The sequence below is a fragment of the Ochotona princeps genome, chromosome 32, assembly GCF_030435755.1.
Source record: "Ochotona princeps isolate mOchPri1 chromosome 32, mOchPri1.hap1, whole genome shotgun sequence".
Taxonomy (NCBI): Eukaryota; Metazoa; Chordata; class Mammalia; order Lagomorpha; family Ochotonidae; genus Ochotona; species Ochotona princeps.
The window spans coordinates 9357193-9373747 of record NC_080863.1 but is presented as its reverse complement, the minus strand read 5'-3'; the positions used below and the strand labels follow the sequence as shown (position 1 = coordinate 9373747).

General features: G+C 46.0%; 1 protein-coding gene across 2 annotated transcripts in view; it reads right to left on the bottom strand.

Moving 5' to 3' along the window:
- CCDC146 (coiled-coil domain containing 146) overlaps window positions 1–16555 on the bottom strand; it is a 117762-nt gene that overhangs the window by 18668 nt on the left and 82539 nt on the right. For both annotated transcript variants that reach the window (XM_058657565.1, XM_058657564.1), the window contains exons 3-5: window positions 16189–16271; window positions 13751–13960; window positions 873–930 (exon numbers count right to left, since the gene is read on the bottom strand). In XM_058657565.1, coding sequence (XP_058513548.1) covers window positions 873–930; window positions 13751–13960; window positions 16189–16271 — 351 coding nt within the window. The remainder of the gene's footprint in view (window positions 1–872; window positions 931–13750; window positions 13961–16188; window positions 16272–16555) is intronic.

The window sequence follows — 16555 nt, the reverse complement described above, 5'->3', positions numbered from 1 at the left end:
AGAAGAAAAAAAAAAAGATTTTGTGAGCTGGACTCAGAATGAAACTGCCACCAAAATGCTTTTGAAATATAACTATTCAGAATGCAGAAGCATTGCGCTGTGTTATGAATTTAGAATGGAGTGTAAAAAAATGGCCCCAAGTTCCTCCTGTTGCACAAGATATGCTTGCTTCTTTGTAATGTATCCTTCCCACCACGTGACACAGCCTGTTTCTCTATCACTCATTCCAGTCTTGGCTCCGTGATTTGCTTTTATCACCCAATAGGATACTATGAACAATGATTCAAGAACAGGCTCAGAAGTGCTTATGTGTGCAACTTGTTCTCTTGAAGCTGGAAGCACTTCCACCATCAGGAGACCCACTAAGGACGTGGGATCTTGGCCAACTAGCCCGCCAACTGGCTGACGTATAAATGAGTCCATTCCAGCCCACCCTGCCTCAACCGAGCCAACTCAGTCCAGAATCCAGAACTCTGAAATACAAGAAATAGATGGTGTCGTGTAGGAGTAGTTAAGTGTTTCATAGTTACAAAAAAATTTTGGAATGACTTGAGATTGGTTCAGAAAGTAATGGGGATAATAACAATGATAGAAAGGAGTTTTTAAAGTGTTGATCCCAGAATCCTTTCCTGTTCTGAAAACAAAGCGGATACTGTCCAACTAAACATAGATTCCATTAGATGCCACGTAGCCACAGCCCATGATAGTATCATGTGTATCTAACTCCAGAGACAACGATCGTGTCCTGTTCTTCACCACTGTCAGCCGTCACGGCTTTTCAGTCTCTTGAGCATCTTGGGACAAGTTTATGATAAACATGATTCCCAAACGGGATGTTTGAACCTAAGCTGCATTTAATAAACTCCACTTACCCCTGGTTTCGGGATCTTCTCAAATTCTTGGAGTAACATCATTTTTTCTTCTTGTAAACTGAGAGAGAGAGAGAGAGAGACCAGGTTAGAAGAAGTACAAAACTGTACTCAGCATTGTCTCAGAGTGTCCTTCCCTACTTGTATGCCATATGTACTGGTATTCATCCTGACTCCCACCTGAATGGAGCTTTCTGTGCCCTGCCTTCAGGTAACACTGTGTAACCTTTGTCAACAAATAAAGGGGCTTAACCTGCCTGCGGACTAAGCACCTGCCTACTAGAGTCAGACTCCTTGACAGTATCTGAACATCTTCTTTTGTTCTTTTCAAGTTATTTTTATCAGAGAGGAAGATTCACAGAGACAAAGACAGAATTCCCACCCACTGGTTCACTCCCCAAAGGGCCATAATGGCTGGAGCTGAGCTGATCCAAAGCCTGGAACCAGGAGCTTCTTCCAAGTCTTCCAAGTGGCTGCAGAGGGCCAAGGACTTGGGCCATTCTCTGCTGCTCTCCCAGGCCATCAGTAGGGAGATGAATGGGAAGTGGAACATCCAGAACATGAACCAGTGACCTATACGGGATGCTGGCACTATAGGTGGATAATAAGCCAGTTACATCCACTGTGCTGGCCTCTGGGCACTTTTTTCTTGATATGTCTTGATCGTGACCACCACAGCCTCCCAACTGATCCACTTTGCCTGCCCCCACCCTCAACCACTAAAGTCAATTGTCCACCCACATAAGTGGGATCACATCACCTCCCAGCTTGATCACTTCCCAAGTGATCTGGACTAAAATGGAACCTCCTTTCCAAGCCTGCACAATCTGCTCTTTCAGCCTCCCTGCCTGCTGCTCTCTGACTCTGGCCAGGGTGACCTTCTGGCCAGGCCTTTTCTCCTTGTAGACTTTTGACTTTTCTGATCTCTCCAACTGGCTTCCTCGTTCTATAGATCCCTGCATAGCTCCCTCCTTAGTTCCCAACAATCTGTTATCTTCCCAGAGGGGCACCTTACCATCCTACCTAAGACGTTCCCCACCATTTCTCTGTTGGGCATAACTTTTCTCTGTCGTATTCATCCCTACCTGATCTCCGAGCACACGCTGGTTTATTTCCCCAGGTGGACTCCTCCCACCTAGGAGGGCAGGTCTTTGTTCTGTTCACCACTCTTATGACCTATGCTTTCAATAGTCCATGCATCTGGTTGGAACACAATATGTACTTACATGAATAAGTGACTGCAATTAATTTTTTAGTCGCATTTTCATGATTTCAGATAAAAGAATTTGTTTGCTAGTTGAGCTAAGGGCATGCATACAGAGCTCCAACTTTCCCTACAATGATTCTACATCCAGGTTGGACACGAACCTTCATGGAAACCACGGAAGGTATGACTCTCCAGGTGCTCACTGGAATGGAGAAGGGCTCCCCCCACCCTCCAAGAGCTCAGGTTTTACTTTTGGTGGTAACTGTATTCCTGGGATACAATATTATAGATGAACACTGTCTTAGAGGGACTCAGATGTTCCATGGACATGAATATCCATGGATTATGTGAACATTTAAACTGAAGCACAGATTTAAACCAAGAGCTAAAGTCAAGTGGATATTTACATGTGGGTATTTGAGAACAAAGGATTTTAATAGAGTTTTTTTTTCCTAAAAACTAAACGATTAAAACTCTGACAGGCACTCTTAAGACAACCAGGAAGGAATACTGTGTCTATACATCTATCTCAGGTTCGTTTGGCTAAGTTCACAGGACCTGCCTTTGGCTTTGAGGCAAATACACTTCCGTGTGCTCACTGCACCATTTCCGCCTTCCTGGACACACCGGAGGTCTCCGTTCCACAACCTCACCCACATTTCAGTTGTGACCATGGAGGCATGCCAAAGGAAGGTGATTGCAAGTAAAGACCATTTATCTTCCCCACTAGACTATGCCGTGGGCCAGAAAAAAAATTCCATTATTGTCTGGGATCTTAGATTTATTTTGTAACCATTGCACAGCCTCACCAAAGCCTAACTGAGTTTCCTACATGCTATGTTACTTTCACAATCCCATTCACAGTGATAACTTCAAAATTCCTATCTCTGATTCAAAACTACTTTGGAATTCCATTTTATTTTTCCAGAAAGAGCATGAGAAATAGAGAAAGAGAGGCTGATCCTTCATCTGCTGTTTCATGCCCTAAATGGCTAAAGCCAGGGGTATCCTCAGGATCTTCCACAAATATGGTGGGAAGGTCCAAGCACTTGGGCCATCTTCCACTGTATTCCCAGGCACATTAGCAGGTAGCTGGATTGGAAATGGAGCATATGGAACTCAAATCAACACCCATGAAGGATGCCAGCATTCCCAAGTGGTGGCTTACCCATTTTGCCACAATGCTGACCACCCTGAATTTTTATTTTCACCTCATTTTTAGATAATTCTAGCTGTATGTACCAAAGAATTTTCAAACTAAAACTAACTTCTCTCCTAAAACCTGCTTTTTGAATCTTTACTCCTGCCCAGTCCCTTTTACAGTGTTACAATGACATGCGTGAGGCAGGCTGACCCTACTAAGAAAAGAGGTTTTAGATGTTGTGTTAGGGTCAGCTCTGGGGAGGACCCAATGGTGGATGATGGGGACATGTGTTGGAGGAGAGTACATCTCCATAGAGGAAGCCAAACAGACAGACTGAGGATCTGGGCTGTTAGGGCATCAGGACAATCCCTTCATGAGAACTCAAAAGTCCCACAAGAAATACCTTCCTTTGTTTCAAATCCCCTCCTTTTAAAGGGTCCATATAACCTATTACCATCAGCTTGGAGCCGAATTCCCAACACACAAAGCTCTGCAGAGGCAAATGGCATCCAAAGCAGAATAACACAAGTACTTCAGGTCATGTCATTTTCCAAAATTCAAGGCATGTGAGTCATTCTTAGAGCTTTTCTAGAATGTGCTTTTTTTCTTTTTATTCTTTCTTTTTTTAAAGATGTATTTATTTCTATTGGAAAGTCAGATATACAGAGAGGAGGAGGAGGAGGAGAAGGAGGAGGAGGAGAGAGAGAGAGAGAGAGAGAAAGAGAGAGAGAAAGAAATATTTTCCATCCGCTGATTCACTCCCTAAGTGGCCACAATGGTCGGAGCTGAGCCAGTCTGAAGCCAGGAGCCCATAGCCTCTTCCAGGTCTCCTTTGCGGGTACAGGGTCTCAAGGCTTTGGGGCATCCTCGACTGCTTTCTCAGGCCACAGGCAGGGAGCTGGAAGGGAATAGAGCCAGTGCCCATATGGGATCCTGGTGCTTGCAAGGTGAGAACTTTAGCCATAGGCTACCGTGCTGGGCCCAGGACTTGTCTCTTAAAGAGATCTTTCTTTCCTTTATTCTCTTTCCTTTCTTCTCTTCTCTTCTCTTCTCTTCTCTTCTCTTTCTTTTCTCTTCCTTCCTTCCTTCCTTCCTTTCTTTCCTCTCCTTCCCTCCCTCTTTTTCTTTCTGTCTTTCCTTTTTTCTTTCCATACAGAAGCTTTACAATGACATTGCAGAGAAGTTCTGGATGGAAGTTCACGGAGCTTCTTGAATTTGTGGGTTAAAGTGTTTCACTACCTTCTGGGGCTTTTCAGCCATTTCCCCCCCATTACCAGACACTTTTCTGTAACTTTGATGACATGAAGTAGATCTTGTCCCACGGGTACCTAAGATTCTGCTCATTTTATTCTTTTCTCTCTCTGCTGTTCAGATTAAATTATTTTTTTTAATTTTTTATTATTTTTTATTACAAAGTCAGATATACAGAGAGGAGAGACAGAGAAGATGATCTTCCGTCCGATGATTCATTCCCCAAGTGAGCCGCAACGGCCGGTGCTGCGCCGATCCGAAGCCAGGAGCCAGGAACCTCTTCCGGGTCTCCCACGCAGGTGCAGGGTCCCAATGCATTGGGCCGTCCTCGACTGCTTTCCCAAGGCAAAAGCAGGGAGCTGGATGGGAAGTAGGGAGCCACCGGGATTAGAACTGGTGCCCATATGGGATCCTGGCACGTTCAAGGTGAGGACTTTAGCCGCGAGGCCACCGCCGGGCCCCAGATTAAATTCTTACTCCCATCATTTCTAATCTGCTAGTGAGTCCATGTGTTGAGTTTTTCAAACTTTTATTGACTGTACCTTTTATTTCTAAAATGTCCAATGTATGTTTTCTTTGCGAGACTTTTAATTTTTCTGTTTGTTTCAAAGGTGCTTGAAACGGTTGGGATATTTTTGTAAAAGTTTCTCTGGTGTATGTGTCAGAAAGTTAAAAAAATGGGGACCAGCGTGGTGGAAGCGGAGGATTGCCCAAGACTTTGGACCCTTGCACCCATGTGGGAAGCCCAGAAGACGCTCCTGGCTCCCAGCTTTGGATCAGCTCAGCTCTAACTACTGCAGCTAGTTGAGGAGTGAATCAGCAAATGGAAGATCTCAGTCTCAATCCTCTTTTCTCTTGCAAGTAAAATAAGCCTTTTTTTTAAAAAAAGCCTAAACCTCTGTTATCTTCCCGGCTGGTTGTCTTCTGGGTTTTCACATGAGAAGAAACTTGGATTGTACCCTGCACATCTTGAACATTATAGAATGAGTTTCTGAGTCTTGCGTAAATCCTATGAAAAACACTGATGTTTTTGGCTGAGTACACCTAGTTGACTTCAAGCCAAAGAGCCCAGCCAACATCCCGGGGCTGTGGCTTTCATTTCAGCTCCAGCGTCGACATCTGTAGGCCTACTCAGCTCTTTCCTGCATGACTGCCACTCGCCAGCAGAATCTGGACCAGGACATTTGTTTGAGTTCCGTTTTCCAAATCTCTGGTAAACACTCTGGTGTCAGATCCTCAAATGAGGGGATGGGGGCCTCAGCAGTGGAGAAACAACTCACTAGGTGGGCTTTCATGAGCTCTTCCCTCTCTGGGATCTCTCCAGTACGTTCTAGATGCTTAGTGCTTCTCTCTCTCTCCACCTCCCCCCTCCCCACCTTTTAAAAAATCTTCAGCTAGAAAGGTGGTGTAGTTGACTTGTGCGACTTTGCTCATGTGTGGGACTGGGCAGCGGGAAAGAAAAGAGAGAGAGAGAGAGAAACAGGCAGCGTAAGTGTAACTCTTCTGTCAGAATCAGAGTTCTAAAACCAGCAAAGGTTCACTCTTCTCAGAATGGCGGCTCCTGGGCCCGGCGCTGTGGCCTAACAGCTAAAGTCCTCAACTTCACGTGCTGGGATCCCATATGGGCGCCGGTTCTAATCCCAGCAGCTCTGCTTCCCATCCAGCTCCCTGCTTTTGCCTTGGGAAAGCAGTCCAGGATGGCCCAGTGCCTAGGCACCCTGCACCCGCATGGGAGAACTGGAGGAGGTTCCTGGTTCCCGGCTTCGGATCGGCGCGCACCGGCCCGTTGCGGCTCACTTGGGGAGTGAATCATCGGACGGAAGATCTTCCTCTCTGTCTCTCCTCTCTGTATATCTGACTTGGTAATAAAAATAAATAAAATATTAAAAAAGAATGTTGGCTCCTGAAGGCTCCCACTGCACGTGGGTTCTGTCACTCCCGCCTCCAGGCTGTTTGGGAGTTGAGGGGGGAGCAGACAAATCAATCAGAGGTGGAGCCCACTCTTTCTCTCTCTGAGCATGAAGCGTTCCTTTCCAGCTCCTGAGCCACAGCTAGAGGGCTGCTTTTTGCTTCTGTTTTTGTTTGTTTTTCTGGTGCCTTCTCTGCCCCACTCAATGTCTACTTGTAGATTTCCTGCCGCTTCGCATTCAGACTAGGTCAAATCAGAGCCGGAGGGAGAGAAAGGCTCGGATCGCCACCATCTCCGTGACCCTTGACATTCTGTTCTTGCCCTATCTGTCATTTACTTCTTGCTGGGGTGTGGCAGGTGAAGCCGCCACTTGAGATCCCGGTATCCCACATGGTGAAGTGACAGCTTGAATGTGGACCACTCCCACTGCAGCTTCCTGTGGGTGTACCCAGGAAGGCAGCTGATGACGGCTCCAGTGCCTGGCCCCGGCCACCTAGGAGGGAGACCTGGATAGAGCTCCTGGATTCTGGTTTTGGCTTGGCACAGCCTCAGCCCTTTTCCAGCCATTTGGGCAGTGAGCCAGAGGATAAAACAACCTGCATGTGTGCCTCTCTCTGAAATGCTTTCAACTAAATCTGGAGGAAAAAAATGAAGGGAGAAATAAAATGTTGCTCAGACGATGGAGAGAACTTGTTGCCGGTGCACCTGCCTTGCATGGGATGTTAAAAGAAGCTCTTTTGGAAATGATACAGGTGAGAAACGTGAATCTACATTTAAAGAGGGAGAACATTAGAGAGTAGATGAAGGAAAAACCAAAACACTTATTTTTCTTATTTTTTGAATTAGTTGTAATTTAGGGCATTCACTGAAACAAGCAAAACAGTAAAAAAAAAAAACAAAAAAAAAACCAAAAAAACAAAAAAACAAAAGTGTGTTCACCAAGAGAGGAGAGAAAAGTGGGATCATACAAAAATTCTCAGCTAAAATCACAAGATATTCAGAAAGGAGCGTTTGACACACTAAGAATAAGCACATACAAATATGAGGGGGCTAATCCAATCACCGTTAAGCGTCAATCAAAATACAGAGATTACCAGGGTGAGTCAAAAGAATGCAACCCACTTATAGAAACTCATTTTAAATATAAAGATATCACATACGTATACACACACATATATATTTATACCTCTACATAGATTTATATATGTCTGCCTGTAGTGATGTATCTTTGAGCCGTCACATGGCATGTCTAGTTCCCACATTAGAGTGCTGGTTTGAGTCTTGCCCCCTTTTGCTTCCAATCCTGCTCCCTGCTAATGTGTCTGGAAAGCAGCAGGAGACAGCTCACGTGGGAGAGCAGATTGGAGCTCCTGGCTCCTGGCTTCAGCCTGGTCCAGCCCGGCTACTGCAGGCAACTGGGGAGTGACCCGGTGGATAGAATGTCCATCTCCGTCTTTCTGCCTTGCAGATCAAGTAAATAAATCTTTCCTAAAAAAAAATGGATGCAGAAATACCCAGGAATCTGACACTAACCAAAAGAAGTGAGAATCATCATATTAATTTCAGATGGAGCCAAGTTTGAGCATGGGAAGTTATCAGAGATGAAGTATTTTATAATAACACAAGGATTGATTTTCTAAGACAATTCTAACGTGTGTACTTTATAACAGGCTGAAAATACATGAGGCAAAACTGATAACATTGTAATGAAAATACTCATAGGAAGTAGGCACATACGTCGGAGACTTCCATAACTTCTGTTTCAGAAATGAAAAACACCCAGCAGGCACTAAGTCCGGAAGAACAGAGTCATAAAAACAATGTCATCGTTACACTAAATACAGTCGGCATCCATAGGGAAAAAAATCAGAGCAACAAAGAAATAACAGTGTAGCGCGCCAACGCTGCGGCACAGCCCGTTAAGCTGCCACTTGCAGCGTCAACATCCAACATGGGAGTGTGTTCATGTCCAGGTTTCTTTATTTCTCACCAGTTTCCTGCCAATACATCTCCTGGAAGCAACAGAAGAGGGCCCAAGTACTCAGGCACCTGTGTCCACCTGGGAGACCCGGATGGAGTTCTAGCCCCCTGGCTTTGGCTCAGTCCAGCCTCGGCCATTTTGATAAATGAACCAGTGAACAGAAAATCTGTTACTTTGCCTTTCAAACTTGTGGTGGTGGTGGTGGAGAAATGATAGGCAGTAAATGGGGACAAGTTGCTTCTTTGACTTGCTGATGCGAATGCAAAGACAGTGCATATGTTTATTTTAACTGTTAGGATGAAAAGGCATGTTACTAAAATGAGGTTTCAGAAATTGCTTCAAATAGAGCAGGTCTGGATGTTCTAAACAAAATAAATAATAATGGGTTAGACACAAGTGCTGGTTTATTTTCTTCTTCCAATAATTTTGTTTTTTTGAACTTGGGCTCGTCTACTAGACTTCCTGAAGACACCCAAACGTTCCATTTTTCTTTTTCTTTCGTATTAAGTGACTGTGGAATAAGTGCCAACAACGTCGTGAGCTTTTCCAAATGTGACCAGTGCAAACATTTATAAAAAGATTCAGCTATAAAACAAAGCTGAGAATGCATGGAGTATCGTATCTACCACTCACACCCAACAAGCGCATCTCTTTGGCCTATGGACCTGGGAACATGGGATTCAAGGTCTGGGTTCACCAGACTTGACTCTCATGAATTTTATTTACACTCATGTAGACTAAGGTTAGGCCAATAAATATGGGTCACGCTGAATTTAAGATAGGTTAGTTATGTAGCAGGCCACAACTTAGAGCGGAGTCCCTCAGCGCTTGCAGTATGTATGCCTTTGCTCTTAGATCTGGCACGCACATTGGGCAATAGTTTATTTCTGGCGTCTAGTCCTACCCAGCAAGCAAGCTGCCACCAGGGGGTGGTAATGTGTTGCCATCCTTTGGTTACAACGGCAACTTGAGTTTCAAAATGGCAACTTGAAGCTCTATGACCTTTTCGCTAAACCCATATAAAATGATCGTTTCTTCAGTAGAACATTTTAAACTAGTTATATTTCTAGCACACATTCTCGTGTTTATTCAGAAACCCTGGCGGACTTTTAGTTCCTTTAAAATGTGTATTTTTTTTTTCTATTTATAAAGAGGAAGAGCTTAATCATATCCCTATTGGATGGCAGTTGATCATTTTTATTTTCCCTGTATCTTGTATGAGGACAAAAACCACATATGGATTTTGAATGTTTATGCACAAAAATAAATGCCTTTTAATTTTATTTTTATATAAATCTGAGGTTCCCTTGTCCATTAACCCTGAACCTTTTAAACTCATATTAAAAATGTCGATGTTTTCCTCTCTTTATTTGAAAGACAAAGCTCTCCCACCTGCTGATTTTTCTCTCTCAAATGCCTGCATACAACAGGTAGTACTGCGCCAGTCCAAAGCTGGAACAATCCGTCTCCCATAGGGGTGAAAGAGCTGTAACTATTAGGGTCATCACTTACTGCTTCTCATAACGTCCACAAGCTGGAAGCTGGAACCGGAAACAGCCAGGTTTCAAACCCCAGTACTCACGCGAGGCACGCCGAGAAGCACGCAACATGCCAGCCATGGTGCAACTTTCCCGAATGTGCGGTGCCTCAAGGCCAAAGCTTGTCTAGATTTACTTCCTCTCTGCAACAAAACCATCCCAACTCAAGCCATGTCACCAAGAGGTTTCACTCCTGAGGGTGACGTGGTAGTTCAGCAGCCAGGCGTGCGAGGCCTCATGCACTCGGAAAAGGAAGACCCACGTGGCTGTGTGCTAGTTGTGGCTTCTGAACCAACATGATGAGCTTTAAGAGTTAAAAGTTTGCCCCAGCTGCAAGGGGCTGCTAAGGGAGGCTGACAATGGGTGACCTGGAGAGATGTGGCTGACTGATGGGTGGATGTGGGGTCCGTACCGGGTGTGTGGTTCTCATAGTGTAGAGCGAATTGGAATCATGTGGGAAGATTGTAGGGTATTCCAGAGTCCCTCTGGGCTGCAGGTTGGGGGTCGGGGGAGATCAGGCAGACAGGCGTCTTTCACTTTGGGTCTGGATCTATCTGCCTTTTGCAAAACCATCTCAGGGGTTTCCATTTCAACGATTTCGGGAAGACTCTCAATTTAGCAGTCTGGGACTAGTGCAGTAGTGTATCACGCTAACCCTCTGCCTGCAGTGCCAGCACCCCATATTTGCGCTGGTTTGAGTTGCGCTTCCAACTCAGCTCCTTGCTTATGGCTTGGGAAAGCAGCAGAGGATAGCCCAAGTGCTGAGGCCCCTGTGACCACGTGGGAGACCCGGAGGAAGCTCCTGGCTCTCAGTTGCGGACTGGCATAGTCCAACTGGCACACTGTGCAGCCATTTGAGGAGTGAACCAGTGGATGGAAGACATCTCTCTCCCTCTCCTCCTTCTGTAACTCTTTCAACTAAAATAATAAATTAAAAAAATTTTTTTACATTTGTTCTGCTAAGGCAATGCTTGCCCTAGCAGGGGTGGGAAAGGTCCAGCCTGTGGGCTATGTAAGACCCACAAAATCATTTGGTTTGATCCCTGCCTGGCAACCAGAGGTGGGACTTGAAATTCAATATCACAATAGCAAGCTAGCTTTTAAGTTGGTAGTTGTGTATGGTTTGTGAATGAAGTTATGCATATCCAGACGGCCCTTGGCAGGAAAAAAAAGTTCTTTACTACTGCAAGGGGAGCATGAGAAGACAAAGAAATAACAAGTTGAGAAGGTAAAATTGGTACCTGCTGTGAGTCCTACTAGCAACCATGACCGTCTGTGTGGTTGGCTCTGACTTTGTAGAAGAGAAAGTTCTACAAATGGCAATGCTAGCCTATTGGTTCCAGCGTTACTGTCTCAGATCCAGGATGGAAGACGCATGAGCAACAGCAGAGTCCTCAGACCCAACTAAGACAGACACCGGCCAGTCCCCAAGCTCAAAGTCACACTGGGACATCCTTGCACACAAGCAGTCTAAGTGTCCCCGTCCTCCGCGTTCACGCTGTGACCAACTGTGCTCACAGACCACGGTCTTGTTGCTCCAACTGAACAAGGCTTGTCAGAGAGTGTCAGATTGAGCGTAAGACACACGACAAATTTGCCATCCAGATTTTAGGAATTGCCAGGAAGCAAGGCCAACTTTCGGAAAAGGTGACGACATCAAAGCCAGGAAAAGGTCGAAAGGAATATTGGAAAATCTTGCCAGAGAAAGCTTGCAGTAAGATAGCTCCTTTGACTGCAGTTCCTAAGTCAGTTCACCATGGGACTTAGCCACTTCATTAGGAATTCATAAATGTATGCATTTAACCATTTATACAGGTGAACTGCATTTTTAATCAAGACATCCATGATCATGAATCCCAACGTGTTCAGTTATAGATCTTATTATGAGTGGAACCTTCCAATACCACTCTCTGTTAGCATGATTAAAGACTTTCTGTTGTGTGGAAACATAAGCCAAGCAAGCAAGCCATGGAGGAAAACCCCTTCTCTGAAGTGTTTGAACAAGCCATTGTTCTGTCACGGCCAGTGATTCAGAGCTTCCTGAACAAAATGAGAGCTTGTTGCACTGGCCTGACAAATATCATCTGTGTATGTGGCTGCACACTTTCCTCTCACTGGCTTCGTTTATGATGTGGGCAAGGAGCTAACTACTTTGGTGGTTGTTTGTTTTCCAGAAGGGAGTTGGGGATGGGGTTGCAGAGTGATTTTGTATCTGAACCTTGACATGCTAAATACGTGACACCAATGATGTACACAACTTTTACTTCTTTTTTGGTACTTTTCCCCCCACCTAGGGCTATCAACAGCAGGAAATCAAGCTAGGGAATTGGTGCGCTACTGTTTGAGGACGTGAGGCAGCCTGCCTGAGCTCAAGTCCCATCTACTACAAATTCAGAAAGGAGACCCACGGAACACCTGTTTACACACGTGCAGTTCCAATGTTGTTCGCCATGGTCACTGAGCACCGTATCTTACATCAAGTAGTTCAGCGAACAGTGCGTCCACCTATACCTAAAAGGCGAGAGTTTTTTCCTTTTTGCTTTTTTGTTCTTTCTTGGCAGGAATACTTGGAAAGTTTAGACCATTTAAATATCAGCTGATTTATGTTCCTCTTAGCCTTTCTTGGAAATGTCAAGCATTCATAGTTTCAGGACTAATGAACAAGTGCCGATTGTTTTAATTTCATTATTTTCTCAGCTGAAAGGAGCGCTTACAAGAGGCACAGAAATAGCTACTCTGTCTTTTTATAGGTCTCGCTGGCCAGGCCGAAGCCAGTTTAGATCGAAAGAGAAAAAGCAGAACAAAATTCTCTTGATTCAGTGGGCTTTCTTTGCCCCTTCTACATGTGAAAAAGCAGACCCCAAAGAGAAGGGTCACAACCCAGAGCTTATGCAGTCTGGCACATCAGTCAAGGTTTCTGCTTATCTCCAGGCAGGACAGAAACACAGTTGCACCATCAGAAACTACCTACTCTTAAAGGCAGCCAGGGAAAGTTCTGCCACCTTAAATGGTAACAGATTCGAGGAGAGATGGTTTGGGTTTCTCTCCTGCACCGGGCACAGCAACCCACTGGGCACAAGACCTGAAATGCACTCATGGTGAATGCAATGTAAATCATGCAGCTTGCTAGGCAAAGGCTCCCACTTGCTTTGCTATATTCCTCAGGAGGGGTGTTAGAGGGGGGAGCTGAAAAGAGACCTTTGCCCCTTTAGCAATAAACTTCTGCTTTAGTTCATTAAAGGACAACCTTTAGATTTGGATAGGGAAATGTGTTAGACACGCTCCTTCCCACCCCTGTACACACACACACACGGTACAGCTTTCAGCTTTCATTCTCCATGCTTAAGGAAGGTTGACGATCAGGTTTCCACTGAGGTTGTATTAGAGGACAGGAGTGAGGCTGATGTGACCTTCACTTAGCTCGTTGGAGTCTTGGCTTGGGAAGTACATGTGAGAAATCCTCGCCGCACAGACAGGAGTCCAGGTTCTGTCACGTCCCAGGTGGATTAGGAAGGACAAGTAGTCACAGGCTGGACTCTTGGGCTGCAGCTCCCAAGCCTTATTTATGACTTTGCTCACATGCCCCGAAACCAAACAACCAGCAAGAACCACCATTCGAGGGCATAGACCACCCCCCCCAAACCAGCGGAGCTTTTCTTCTTCTCCCAGAAGTAACCTAACTTGTTCAATGACTATCTATTTTGAAGAATCCAGGGCAAGAACTACACCCACAATTGTTGCCACATGGCCACTGCACACTCCTTGTGGCCCCCAGTGGCCTCCTAAGGTCCTCGAATGATTCCCATGGTGCCGCTGCTCTTGGTTTGTGCTGGAGAGACCTGTGCACTCACCTCTTCAACCTGTACTGGTTATGGTACTCCCTTTCCTTCACGGCGTTGAACTCGTTTTGATACTTGAGAAGTTGCTCTCTCATTTTGGACACCTCCGTGGAGAAGGCTTCCGGAAAGTTATCTGCCTGCTGCAGGTGGAACTGTTGCTGCTGGATTTGCTCCGTGAAGCGCTTGGCATTCTGTAGCAGCTGGACCTCGGATTCCTGTGAGCTGGGGGAAGGAGAAGACAGAGATGGGGTGTGGCGAGAAGTGTGTGCCCCTCATACTCACATTGGCTCCTGGGGGCAGGGGGATGGCTGCCAAGCGGGGCAGGGGTCATGAGCGTGACTGCTCCCCGTTCCAGGGTCCAGTCCAACAGTTAAAGGTTGATGGGGCTCAGCTCTTGGTCTTACCGTGTAGCTAGAGGGGCGACAGCTGGAAATTGGGAGCTAGAATACCAGGCAGCAAGTACTATCATTGGTGTCTAGGTGTGGACAATGAGAGATGGCAGAGGAGGGGGTTGGAGTTGGACTTGAACATCGCAATGGAGGGGGTTCCTGGAACCATGTTGTCCTGTGGCCTTGGCCTTGTTTGGGAAAGACGCTAAGTATATAGTAGGGGCAGATCTGAAGGGAAATAGCCATTACCCTCACTGGAATGGCCAACATCTTCTCCGGCTTACCTTGGCTGTAGGTGAGCAGTGGCCCTAGCCTTCCTAACGACAGTGATTGGCCTTTCTCAGAAATCCCCAGGTCAGCTCGCTCACTCTCTCTCCTACACAGATGCAAGCTTTTGCCATCAACACTTTGAAAATCAGCATTCTCTCGTGTTGGGTATGTTCCATGGAGTTTTCCCTAACAAGAGAAATCTTCAGGTTTCAGCTGGCTGGCAGAGATACCCAATACCCTGATCACACCTGTCTCAACCCAAGTCATCAGCTCTTCCCATTTAATTAAGCTGGAGTATGTCATCTGTCTCCACACATTTGGAAGAACAGGTATGGGAATGACAGGGCCACTGTCAGGAACCAGACCATGACAGCAGTGGCTACAATGCTACCAGAGTATATTGTTCTCATTCATGGAAAATGGGATTATTCCCTTACAATTCCCTATTGATCTCTGCCAAGTCACAGTTATTGGACCTCCTTAACATGATAGTCTTCAACTCTTGCAATTGCTAAGGCGTTGGCTTGGGCCTCAGCACCTGTTTTTCTACAAAGAGGAGGGCAGGCTGGTTAGGGTCAGGTATCAAATGGTCGGCTGGTCACATGTATTTGAGACATGAGAGGACTTGTTTGAAAATGTTTATGGAGAGGCAGCCACCTGATCCAGTGGTGCAGATCCGGCTAAGATGCCAGCATTCCACATCGGGATGTATGGGTTTGATTTTTTTGTTTTGTTTTGTTTTGATTTTTGCCCTGGCAGCTTCCTGCCAAAGCAGATCCCAGGAGGCAGCAGTGATGGCTCAGGTCACAGGGTCCCTGCCAGCTAAGTGGGACACCTGCATTGAATTCCTGGTTCCTAGCTTCTGCCTGAGCACAGCCCTGGCTATTGTGGGTATTGGAGGAGTGAGCCAGCCAAAGGCAACAATCTTCTTTCTTTCCTTCTCTGTCTTTCTGGCTGCTAAAAAAAATTTAAAGCTCATGGAAAAATTGGGATGAAACTCTTCTAACATGGTTTCCATGGCGAACTCATTCCATTTCAGTGCCATGCTTCTACTCTCTGGCTTGCCTTTCCTACCCTCCAGGGAGTGGGAATGGGAGAGTGGTGGCTGTCTATAGAGGCTGGGGGAGGTAAATTGGAGCATAAGTGGTTTTAAGCCCAAGCATGGAAGCAGGAAGAAATAACATGGCCTTGACTGTGTGTCATGGGGTCTAAGAAGCTGAGTTCCGGCTCATGAGAAGGAAATGAGGTGAGGAGGAGCAGAGGGGGAGTCCCACAGTATACACCATCCCCATCCCATCAGGGACCCCTCCCTGTCCTCATGTGGCTTTGATGGTTGCTTACTACGCATACCAATGGCACCTGGTTCTTTCCTTGAGGGCTAGCCCTGGCCATGGGGATTTGTTTGGCTTCTGGAAGGACCAGGTAGAAGTACCAGGAACTCATCTTTCCCCTTAGGACAACCCTTAACCAGTGAGGGATGTGAACTGGAGGACCAACATTTACCCTAGTTCCCCACTGCTGGTGGAGTGGCAGGTGTGTTCTACACAGCCGCTCAGAGGGTCTGCTTCGAGGCCCCATACAGTAAACCAGCAGAGGTCCCCAGCTCCAGCCAAATGTCTCCTTCTCCCTTCTCCCAACCATCTCATGGCTCTGTCTTCCTTACTTCTCAGATTGCCTGAACTCAAAGCCTTGCCTCAAGTCTGCCTTTAGGGGGACATGACCGACGGGCTCCATTACCAGCAAGATGCATGCGTACAATAGGAGATGCCTCTATGTGGGCAGACAGCATACCTCATCACAGTGTCGTGCAGGAAGGTGTACTTGGCCTTTAACTCTGCCATTCTGGTTCCATGGAGTTTTCCTGTAGCATGTAACTAGCAAAGAGAACATAAAGTCCCTGTCAGCCATTGTCTTCTGTGTACAGGGGCAGAAGACAAAATAGATAGCTAGAAATACAAATGTATGTTATAAAAACTTTCAGTTGGATATGAGAGAGGAGATGTATGAGGCAATGTGGTTCACTGGAAAGATGCTGAGTATTTATTGAAAACATTGTTGCTTGTGACATAGATGTCCCATATGATCACCAGTTCGAGTCCCGGTTGCTCCACTTCTGATCCAGCTCCCTCCCTGCCTTTCCACCTGGGGAAGGATGGAT